Source organism: Poecile atricapillus, chromosome 6, assembly GCF_030490865.1.
Source record: "Poecile atricapillus isolate bPoeAtr1 chromosome 6, bPoeAtr1.hap1, whole genome shotgun sequence".
Taxonomy (NCBI): domain Eukaryota; kingdom Metazoa; phylum Chordata; class Aves; order Passeriformes; family Paridae; genus Poecile; species Poecile atricapillus.
In genome coordinates this window covers 24,283,397-24,294,931 of record NC_081254.1, presented here as the reverse complement: position 1 = coordinate 24,294,931, position 11,535 = coordinate 24,283,397, and the positions used below count along the sequence as shown (strand labels likewise).

At 56.2% G+C, this 11,535-nt stretch overlaps 1 protein-coding gene across 1 annotated transcript; it reads right to left on the bottom strand.

The window, feature by feature from the left end:
* Positions 1-1,659: 1,659 nt before the first annotated feature.
* GOT1 (glutamic-oxaloacetic transaminase 1) lies at positions 1,660-5,806 on the bottom strand. The gene is made up of 9 exons (XM_058841676.1): positions 5,584-5,806; positions 5,123-5,304; positions 4,452-4,575; positions 4,168-4,280; positions 3,857-3,961; positions 3,206-3,356; positions 2,905-3,070; positions 2,634-2,776; positions 1,660-2,360 (listed from the first exon to the last, which is right to left on the bottom strand). The coding sequence occupies exons 1-9, from the start codon at positions 5,696-5,698 to the stop codon at positions 2,221-2,223; spliced, it is 1,239 nt and encodes a 412-aa protein (XP_058697659.1). The 5' UTR covers positions 5,699-5,806; the 3' UTR covers positions 1,660-2,220.
* Between the last annotated feature and the right edge of the window lie 5,729 nt (positions 5,807-11,535).

Genomic DNA, 11,535 nt, shown 5'->3' with positions numbered 1-11,535 from the left:
CTCTGTATCCATAGGTGTAGGGAAAGACACTAACCCATCCCACCAGGCCAGGCTGCCCTCACACCCAGGGCCAGAGGTGGCTGGAGTAACACGACTCAGCCTCACTGGAGGGAGCAAGGGAACAGGTCAGCAAGTGCTGCTGGATTTCTCGCTGTGAAGCTGGGCTCTCTGCCACTCCTGCTGCCAGGAGAGCACTTGGCAAGCAGTGAGATAAGTCCCAGCAGTGCAGACAAGGATTGGGGGAAAACAGGAGTTAGTATCAGGCCATTGCAAACACAATAGGGGGATACACGTGCTGGAGTACAGCCTGACAGATAACAACAGAAATCTTAGTCCACCCATGCTGACAAAACTTCAGCTGGAATAACTGCAGCCCTGTCTGGGCACTGCCCTTCTAAGGAAACACACAGCAATTGAAAAGTGGACAGAGGAAAGCAAGGGCTGGAAAACAACCTACCTCAGAAGCTAAAGGAAATCCAGTCACTTAATCTTAACTGGTGAAGGATGTGAAGGGGAGAGGGGAAGTTTCCAAATACATAAAAAGCTGTTGTACAGAGGAAAGGAATAATCTGTTTCCTGTTGCCATGGTAAATGGGATAATTGGTAATGAGCTTACACCACAGAAAAGGAGAAATTTAGGTCACTTGCTAGGAAAAACAAGGCCTGTAAGACTAGCAAAACTCTGATATAGATCACATGGGGTGGGCCAGCCTTCACACCAGGAGGTCTGCAAGGACAGAAGTGTAGGCAAATATCATAAATAACAAAAGCAGAATTGGTCCCTTAACTCCTCCTGAGATCACCCCTACGAGTCACCTTTTAACCACTTCCCCACCATCCCTGTTGTGAATAGACACCAAGAAGAGAAAAAGATCCCCAGCTGCAGAGAGGAGGAAAGGCTGCCTCTGGCCGACTCTTGTATGACATAAATACTAACCCAAAAAAGAACAAACAAGAGACCCCAGGCACTCTGTGCAAACACAAAAAAGCAATAAGGCACCATTTTTGCCTTTTCTAAGCTGCAGCACAAGGAAATCCATCAGGGTAACAGTGACTACTGCTACTTGACACAAGGAAAGGAGCTGTCCCCTTTCTTCACAAGATCCTGTCAGGAGGCTGCTCTGTCAGCTCACAAATAGATTTGCAGTGACTGCAAAGAGCAGAAACAGATGGTCCCAGCTTTTTCAGTGCCAGAAACACAGGCTCTTGCTGGCAGGCCCTGCTGGAGCCAGTGGGAGTAGATGGTGGTTCACCGAGGCCTGCTGAAAAGGATGAACAGAAGAGATCTGCTTTTTGACATCCAAGGGGCAGGCCAGGAGCCCTGAGCCAAATGGCTGGAAACATTCGACCATCCAGAAAGCAACCACAGACAGACAGGCAGGATGAGCTGGGCAGCACAGGGCAGCAGGGCAGAAAGAACACAAGATGAATACAGGAGGAACTGTTTGGCTTCATGTAGTTGCAGGGAGCTCTCAACAACATTCTCCCAGTAAGAGCCCCCCTTTAGTAGTGGCTGTGATTGTCAGAGATGCAACACACCTGAGAGAAAGAGACAGCCTTGAAACAAACTAAGTGGACAAACCAGGATGTTGAGGCTTTAACCTCAGCCTGGGGAGAGGTCCATATGGTCTGAAGACACGTAATCACAAAAGGCAGGGGTAGCATACAGAGATGAAGGTTTAATTTCATGTCAGCAACACAAAGAAGCAATTATCACAATTACAAATATTTGCTCGTATAAGGCTCAGAAATTGAGAAGGGGTGGGACGGGTGGAGAGAGGAAGCTAACAACAGCTTTATCCCTCTCCAAAATACTACTGAGTGACATTAGTTCACAAGCCATGTGAGATCCCAACCACAGTGCTGTTATCCCACAGTGCATTGCACTGGCACCAGACTTCGCCATGATCAAAATGATCAGTTACATGGAGTTGATTCAGACGTGATAAAGATGCAGCTCTAAGGGCCTGGAGACCAGGTTGCTGTTGTGAAACAAGAGCCAAGGTGGCTCATGCTGCCCGACCTCCTGGGGGCATTGGCTTACCACATTGCAAGAGTCACTTTAAAAATGTCAGAGGGTGATTATCCCTGATTGAGCTACTGCTCCCATCTTTATTAAACCCCAAGAGGTGTGGGAAAAGGCAAGTCATGAGCAGAGATAGACATGGACTACACACTATAGCTTTGGTGACTTTATGTAAGTTTGGTTGTTCATACGCTTCATTGGATTTTTGTGACAGCTTCATGGATGGACTTGGCCACATAGTCCAGGTTCTTGGTAGTTAGACCACACATGTTGATGCGCCCACTAGCCATCAGGTAGATGTGTTTTTCCTTGACCAGGTACTCCACCTGCTTAGCTGGGGAAACAATTGGACAGCAGGTCAGAGCAGTGACCCACAGCTCAGAAAAGCCCAAAGAACTAGGCAGGGATGCTTGAATCTTTTACAACAAGCAGAAGAGTTGAAGCACTGGCTACTAAAATACTGTGTGATGTTTCATCCCTCCCCAGCCACAGATGCAAAAACTCCAGTGAGACAGAGAGATTCCTGCTTGGACTGCTTCAGCCCAGTTCACCCACAGCAAAACTGTTCCCACCCAATCCTCCCTTCCACAGACCACTTGATACTTACGGTTCAACCCTGTGAAGCTGAACATGCCAATCTGCTCTGTGATGTGGTTCCAGGTGCCTGGAGTCCCAAGGGCCTCCAGCCGAGACCGGAGCTCTGACCGCATCAGCAAGACCCGATCTGCCATTGTCTTCACATTGCCCTTCCTGCAGCAGGTGGGAAGCAGAGCATGAGGATGGGCACGCGTTTGGCTTGAAGCCATCGGGCCAAGCCTGACTCTCAGAGAGACAGCTTCCCCTCCTCATCCTCTCCCACCGGCCCTGGCAACACGTACCACTCATCAAAGAGCTGAGGGGAAGAAAGTGTAGTTGCCACAATGCGAGCTCCCTGGGAGGGAGGGTTGGACCAAGTGGTGCGCACGATCTTCTCCATCTGGGATAGCACACGCTGCACATTGTCTGCATCCTTCCCCACCACGGTCAGGTTCCCCACCCGTTCATCTGTGGACAAGCCAAGAGATGTGAGCCATTGGTTCCACACGTCGTGGCAAAGCAGAGAATTCCCCATCCCTCAGCATGCCAGCCCCATCTGTCTGGGTATGATGCTATTGGGCCAGCTTACTGCCAGACACTCACTGTAGAGCCCAAAGTTCTTGGAAAACGACTGTGCACAGAAGAGCTCAAAGCCCTCGGAGACAAAGAATCGCACAGCCCAGGCATCCTTGTCCAGGCTGCCAGAGGCAAACCCTTGGTACGCAGAGTCGAAGAATGGAAACAGGCTCCGGCGCTGCAAGGAGGAACAGTGTTAGAGGGAAACCCCCTCCCCACAACCTCTCTTTTACCCCCCACAGTACCCGTAGGAGGGAAAAACGACCATTGAGTTTCTGTGTGAATTCAAAGGAAACATGGTCCAGCAGCACCAGACTGAAATACTTTCTTTCTACCAGGGTAAAAGAATAGAAAGACTGAAGTGGTCAATAAAAGTCAATGCAGGACAAAACTGCATTTGAGGACAAAAGAAGTGCATCACTCTATATGCTACTATCCAACACCTGCCTGTGGATAATCTTCCCAGCAGGAGAAACCTCAGTACAGCCCATTCCACAGAATGTGAAAACAAGAACTTGGAGTCACAAAAAGAACTACAAAGCATGTCTCCTCTGAGCACAGACAACCAACATTCTGTTGTCCACCTCTCCCTTCAACATCTGCCTTGTGGGACTCTTTCAGCTTCTGCCACATCTCATGCCATTCCCCCAAAGCCCAATGCCCAGCAGCAGCCCATACCTTCATGACAGCAGCAATCTGCTTCCACTGCTCAGGAGTAGGGTCTGTGCCTGTTGGGTTGTGTGCACAGGCATGGAGGATGAAAATGGAGAACTCCGGGGCTTGCTGAGAAGAGAACAAATCTTGGTCACGTATACACATGGATGAGACTAGGCACCCGCAGCACAGGGACAGGCCTGCAGCTACTCTGGGCAACAACAGCCTCTTTTGCAGTGAATCCACTTCCCAGCACAGCACACCAGAGCCTAGCCAGCTGCAGATACTGAAAGTACAGCACCAAGCATAGCCCATCCCATGACAGTTTTACTCACCTCCATATCATTCAGCAGCCCCTGGAGATCCAGACCCCTCTTGGCAGCATCCCAATAGTGGTAGGTTCTAATATCTTTGAAGCCAGCATCCATAAACACAGAATTGTGGTTCTCTGAGGAAAGAAATAACTTCTCAGAAAAGCACACCCTACCTCCAGCAAGCTGCCTTGTCCAGCCCCAGCATCTCCCATTACACACACGAGAAGTGCCCGGGCCCCTGCTGGGAACGGGGCTGTGCCTCTCTCACTCGCTGGCCCACTGGGCTCCCTGAGGGCAGCACTCACCCCAGGATGGAGCAGAGACATAGACTGGGGTGGCCGTGTTGTTGTTGCCATTGTACCAGCGCCTCAGGAACTCTGCACCGATCCGCAGCGCGCCCGTCCCGCCCAGGGACTGAACACTTCCGACCTGCAACAGAGACACTTGCCAGCACTGTTCACCCAGGGCAGCACCGTTATCAGTGCACAGAAAGCACAGGTGCTCGCAAGAGTGAGACAAGGTCCCAGACATGTCCCCTGGGGTCAGCCCAGTCAGAATGCCATCCCCTTCCTGTGGTCTTCAACCTTCTTCAGTGCTCAGGCCCATCTGACAACTTCTACCATTATAAATAGACTCCAACCATTCCTGCTGTATTTTGGCACGGAACAGATTCTCAGCTAGTAGTTTATTTCAGGAAAGGTGGTATACTATCTGACTTGGGTTTCCTGTGGGGGAACTATTAAAAGATGAAGGAAAACACACAGTCCAATCACAGGCCACGTTCAGTTTTTCACCAAAACCACAACTACTTGCACAAACAGTTCCAAGTGCATGGGTTCACCAAGTAAGCTACAATCAAGAAAGACCATGTCCAAGAAACCCCCAAATCCTGCTAAAATGCTGGACCTCTAGGCATTTGTGCTCTTCTACTCAGTCTGCTGTAGAGACACCCCAGGGACCCCCGTCCACCACATACCCGTTTCTCCTTGATGGCAGGGCTGTCATCACCCAGGGCGATCCGGGAGGCGTTGGCCCGGAACTCGGGCAGCCCCAGGATGGGCAGATACTCGTGGTTCAGGCTGTTGTCGTTGGCGATCATCTGCTCCACTTTCTTCACCACCGGCAAGACCCATGGCTGCCCCTCGTCCGTGCGGTAGGCTGCGGTAAAGGGAGGGCCGTCCTTAGTGCACCGGGGGGACGCTGGCCCGGGACACCGAGAACGCTGCCCCACGACCTTGACGCCCGCCGGACCTCGCTGCCCGCCCACCCCCCCGCGGCCGGCCGGGCGATCGCCGCGGCCCGGTGACCTTTGGGGCTCGGGGCCCGCCACCGCCGCCGTCCGGCCACGGCAGCAGGTGCGGGAGCCGCCGCAAGGGCACCGACCGGCTCGGCCCGCGGGGAACGGCCCCGCCGAGCGGGGCGAAGCCACGGACTCACCGCCCACGCCGAGGTTGACCTTCCGCGAGTCGCTGTCCTCCCGGAAATCCGCCGTGAGCTTGAAGACGGCGACAGGCGGGGAGGCAGGGACGGCGGCGAAGATGGAGGCGGCCATGGCGGCGCGGCCAGTGCCCTGCGCTCCGCTCCGGTTCGGTTCGGTACGGGCGGCGCGCGGCGCTGGAGGAGACGCTCACCTTCACCGGCGGGGCGGGGCCGCCGCTGGCCGTGACCAATCAACGCTCCGCGCTCGGCCCCGCCCCCGCCGCCAGCCAACGGCTGTCCCGCCTTGCCCCGGCCGCCGCGCGGGCGGCCAATGGCGGCGAGGAGCGCCCCCGGTGACGCAGGACGCAGGCACCGCCCGTGGGCGCCGTGCCCCCAGGCCGCCGCTCCGCTCTGAGGGGGCCGGTCCCGCCGCCCGGCCCGGCGTGCAGAGCCGCCTCCGGGGGTGGGGTGAGGCGCTCGGTGCAATGCCCCGTGCGGTACGGGGTGCTGCGAGGGATGCCGTGCCCAAGGCAGCGCTGCGCTGCGGCAGTGCTCGGGGTCACGGTGCTCGGGGTCACGGTGCTCGGGGGTGCGGTGCTCGAGGGTGCGGTGCACGGGGTCACGGCACAGTCCCCATTGGGCACCCGGGGCTGTAGATCAACCCTGGAGCGCAAAGCCGGGGTGAACGCAGCCCCGGGGGGCTGTGCCCGGGGTGCAGGATGGTGCCGGGGTGCAAGGCTCGGTGGGTGCGGGAGGTGTCGGGGGGCCGTGCCCAGGTGTGGCGGGTCCGGGCGCGGTGCCCGGGCTCGGGGAGATCCCAGGGCTGCGGTGACGCGGGGGAGGGATGAGGACCGCTGTGAGGCCGGTGGGTGTTTCCGAAGGCGCTTCCCTGATTCACAGCCACCTGCAGGTCAGAAGTTGTCGGCTGACCCCCGAGAACCTCCCAGCCCCGGGAAAACCCCCAGGGTCGCCTGTGAGGTTAACACTGGTTAGCCCGGGACCTGGCACCGATCCATGGGGTCTTCCTCGCAGCGCCTCGCTGCCAAACTCCACGCCCTTCGGGCAGGCACAGCGCTTCCCACGATGCCCCCGGCCCTCTGTGGCTCTTGCGGGCCGACCTCCAGCCCCGCGGGGACCGCCGGCGCTCCTGGGCGCGGCTGTGCCGGGCGGTGCCGGCAGGGGGCAGAGCCGGCCCGCTGATCCCGCTGCCCATCCCGCTCATCCCGCTGCCCATCCCGCTGCCCATCCCGCTGCCCATCCCGCCGCTCATCCCGCTCATCCCGCTGCCCATCCCGCTGCCCATCCCGCAACCCCCGCGGGGAGCGGCACCCACGGCTCCGGCCCGGCCTGGAGCTGCTCGAACAGCCCCACGCCTTCCCGGGGAGAGGGGTCGGTGCCTCCCGGTGCGTGGCCGGCTGCGTTAGGAACCTGCCACCTATCTCGAGCGGCTTTTGAAGTCTGTGAGAATCCGCCCGCAACCCTGCTACATCTGGGAAAGGCTTTGGGGGAAACGAGAAGGACGTCGCGAATAACAGCCCCGACAGCCTGCCACACACCACACACACCTCCCTTCATGATATAAAACACGGGGGTACAGGACGGGAAAGGCCATGCTATCCCCAAATGCTTTTGCAGACAACTGGTGTTATACATTCCCTTTGTTAACCCAGCCAAGATCCCTCTGAAAACCAGTTTGGCTCCTTGCCCCCCTCCCATCCCCAAGGTGGCTTCACAGCCTGGCTGCCCTGGAGGGAGCCCAGAGGCACAGCCCTCGCCTTCCCTGGCTTCGGGCAGCACCTGGAAGAACTGCCCAGTGCACTTTCTGCTTAGCATGAGAGTGGGGAAGCAGCAGAGCTGTCTGTCGGCACAGCAGCGTGCCAGCACTTCTGCCTTCAGAGAAAAAAATAATGGGAAAGGCAGAGGAACAAGACAGCAGTGCTAGACCAAAGCTTTGGCCCTGGTGGTGTTTTTAGTCCAACTTGGACAAAATTTCATTCAGGCCCTGAGAAAAAGCTGCATGGAAACCCAAAAAAAGGATCAGAGCTGGTTTCTGCAATAGCTGTGAACCTCTGTAAACACCTGACCTGGCCAAGCTGCTGTCAGGGCATCCAAACCTTAACCCTAACCCTACCCTTAACTATAGCCCTAATCATATCTCTAATCCCAACTGGATGAAAAACTCTTGGGTTTCTCAAATTCAGTGGATTCTACTAAATGAGAGATAATGCAGTGCTGGGTAAGGAAGTGGCTGATGAAAACAAGGGCATCAGAGGGATCTGGGGGTAGCCCACTGCAGGGTGAGTCATGTTTTCTGTTCACCAAGAGTAAAGCATTGCACAAGTGGAATGCTGCAATGGGAAAAACAGACAGAGGCTGCTTAGAGCGTCCTATTTCTGGAGCAGACAGAAGTGCTAGGGAGTCCCCAGACTATCAGGCTCTCACTGCACTTACTGGTTTCTAATCCTACCACTTTCCAAAGAGCACTGGGATACTTGGGGACATGGCCAAGTGCTTTCCCAGTGCAGAACAGGGAAGTCACAAAGGCACAGGGATGCTGCCTGCCAAGCTGGCTGCACCAAGCTGCTGCCTGGGACTGCCAGAGCAGGCTGAGCAGTGCTCGTTGCAGGAAAAAATGCAGTTTCCCAAAATCAGCACCATTTTTTCCCCCCTTCCTCAGGAGCTCCTGGGCAGTGTGAAGCCAGTGCTGCCAGTCTGGTGCAAACTGTCTGTGCTGCTGCCTGTGCCTGCGAGGCCGGGGTCTCTGACCCAGCAGGAGTTACCTGCCAGTGCGCTTGCTGCCTCTGGCTCAGCCGGTGTCCCGTGCCCTTGACAGCACGGAGTGGGACTCTGCTGGGAAGAGATGCAAGAATGAGACAATAAGAGACAAAGCAGCAGGCTGTCGGGCCCCCGAGCTGGGTGGCTTTGCGTTAGCAAGATCCCTCTGGCCCTGAGCTTTCATCTCCTCAGCCTACACAAAGGGTGCCACCAACACGTATGTAAAAGCAGGAGGAACATGGGAGCCAGCCCTGAGGCATCCCTCCCTTCATCTCCTGCCTTGGACTGACAGCCAGCAATGACCTGCCACTCAGTGGGAAAGCTTGCACACCTTACACAGAGCGAAGGAGCCCCCGGGCACGCACGGCCGTGCTGCATGCAGACGGGGCCCCCCGCACTCAGCTCCTCCTGGGAGCCAGAGGCAGGGGGGCTCAGCAGCCAGCCTGGCTCCTGCAGAGCTCAGCCTGCTGCAGGGATACAGGGACCACTGGGGACCAGGTGATGGCCACCCCGCACTATCAAGTCTCACGTGGTCTTGGTAAAAAGCCCTTTTTATGAGGGTGAGCTTCACTGACCCCATCTCATTCACTCCCAGAAAGATTCACCCTCACAGCCCTCTGGCCTCTGCCTCATCCTCTCCAGAATGCCCTGCCCAGTACTGGGACACTGTCGATCTTGGCATCACAGCAAGGGTTTAGCAGCCTGCCCATCCCAGTCTGAGGCTGGGTGCAAACAGTGTGTGGCACTGAGCAGAGCTGAGGCTGTCCCCAGCGGGTGCCGTGTGGGGGCTGTTTTCCCAACATCCTCCAAATACAGATGTTTTCTCAGTGCAGGATCCAGACAGAGGAGGGTAAAATGTTTTCATTCCAAGCCCTGGAGGTCAGGTCATGGTTTGTCTAAATGGCTTTTGTTGCTGTAATTATCAGATTAGCTGATCTCTGGCGATGCATTTAGGGGCAGCTACATTAACTGTGGATCCTGACCCCTCCACTGCCACCCTGCCCAGCTGGGACAGTGGGTTTGCAATGGAGCAGTGGGGATTGGGGATGTCATGGGAGCCAAATGAAACACTCGTGATTAGTTTTGAGCTGGTACCCAACCGTACCCTGGCCCAGGAACAGGTGGTACATTTGAGGAAGACAGCAGCAAGGCTCCTTGACCTCAGAGCATAAAATGATGCTGAGATGAGCCTGATCCTTCCCTCCCACTCCAACCTGCAATGCACAGCAGCCACGGAGCCCTGTCCCAGGCACCTGCCGGCCGCTGAGGCTGATGCTCAGCATGCAGACACAGGATGGGGGCATCTGTGGTCCTTCCCTCGCTCAGAGCTGGTGCTGCTTGCAGGGACCATGCCCAGCAGGTCCTAGGGGAGGGTGGTCCAGAACCTCACACTGTGTCTGGCTGCAGGGTGCTGTGAGGCTGGGCAGACCCCAGCAGCCGGCAAGGCACAGGAATAGGAGCGTGAGATACCAGGCGAGACAGAGCATGACAGGGAGATGAGAGAGCAGGCTGAGGGGCAGATAAAAAGGGATCAGGAGTTTCCGGCCCCCGCCAGCCCCTTGCCGGGTCCATGGGCCCATCTGTCAGCGCCTGTGAGTGCTGATGGCATCGGGCCCTGGTGGCAGCCGGGGCTGCAGGTCCTGCTAGGGGCACTGTCAGGGGTGGGATGGAGCCCTGCCACTGCCTTCCCACTGCACCAGGGTGCTGACAGCAGCTCAGACCCCACACACAGCCCTGAGTCTGAGCTCCTGGCCATGCTACTTTGCAGCGTCTACCTCCTGTCTTCCTGCCTTGCCAGCCCCACTGGATACACAGATAGGGAGTGCCAGGGCTTTCACCCACTGGCACCAAAAAAAGTCAGTTCCCGCTCTGCTGATCTGCAGATCAACACCTGGGTGCTCAGAGGCTCTTTGCCTGGGCACTGTGCCCGTGGCAGCCCTCTGCCCCCTGACACATCCTCCCACCTCCTCTCTCATCTGCTGTGGGTAGGAGAAACAGGAGATTCACTTGAGCAAAGCAGAAGCTCTATAATGAAATAAATCAAAATCAGAAAAGATTTTATTGTTTCTCCATGAAACAACTCATTTAAAATGTGGCTTCACTGCATTTCAGTTTCACATTAGTTCTGGGGTCCCAGGAATCCTAGCTTGGCTCATGGACTTATCACTTATGGCCATGCTTGCCTATTCTATGCGTACTCCTTCCAACAGGCACTCAGGAGCTTCCCTTCATTTTTCCTTTCGCATCAGCACCTGCTGGCAGATGTCAGGGGACTGACTCATGGACTGTGACCTGCTCAGGCACTGACACCTGGTACCCTGGTGCATTGAAGGTGGTTTCTTAAGGGTGTGGAAGACCAGTGGGGAAAAGGACAGGCATTTCTATGTCAAGGCATGGACTTCTGCACAGCCAAGGAAATGTGTTTTGGGACATCTGACATGGGGAGATAGGTGCCATTCCCAAAGGCAGCAAACCTCCTGGCCAAGCCTCTGCCAGCTCACCCGTGAGCCTGGTTCAAATGTTGGGACAGAGACACCGGACATATTGCAGGGAGCTGCTCTGCCATGGTGTACTCAGGCTGCTGGGCAGCTGTGGGAGCTGTGCCTATGGGGCTGAGGCAACTGCAGCACAGCTGGTCCCAGCTGGACCCCTCTGCACAGGGTGTGTCCCCCAGTACAGCCAGGACAAGGCCAAGAAAAGGGAGTCCAGCTCTCTTGCAGGGAGCCCAGTGCTGCGGGTAGCTTCTGGGCCTTGGTGTAGGAGCAGATTTACTGAAAACAATTTATTTAATATCAAAAATAATTTCTTACAGCGTTTCAGCTGGCGTCAGCCAAGCGCTTACTCACCCGGGAATTCAAACAAAGGCAGGGCTGGCGCCCAGCCAGGGGGTCGGGCGCTGGGTGGTCGTGTCCATCCCGGCCTTGGACCCGCCTCTGGGTCACTTGCGGGCTTGTGGCATGATGTCTCCATTTATTTATTGGAAATGTTTGAACAGGAAATGCTAATGGTTTGGGTTTGTGGAGACAGCTGGAGGGGTCCGGACAGAGCTGCTGAGAAGGGGAGGGTGCACTGGGACAGGGCAGGCCAGCAGAGAAGGGGGAATCAGTGCTGCCACTGGGGATTTGTCCCGTGTTTGTGGTGAAGAGCCCAGCGGAAGGTGAGACCAGAGAGGGCCCCGCCAGCTCTGCTGCCTCC

Excerpts from the sequence above, each read along its gene's own strand:
- GOT1 (XM_058841676.1), bottom strand. The coding sequence starts at position 5,698 with ATGGCCGCCTCCATCTTCGCCGCCGTCCCTGCCTCCCCGCCTGTCGCC. Across the intron at positions 4,281-4,451 it reads TGTCTCTGCTCCATCCTGGG|AGAACCACAATTCTGTGTTT; the intron begins GTGAGTGCTGCC and ends TTCTTTCCTCAG. Across the intron at positions 3,962-4,167 it reads GGCTGCTGAATGATATGGAG|CAAGCCCCGGAGTTCTCCAT; the intron begins GTGAGTAAAACT and ends TTCTCTTCTCAG.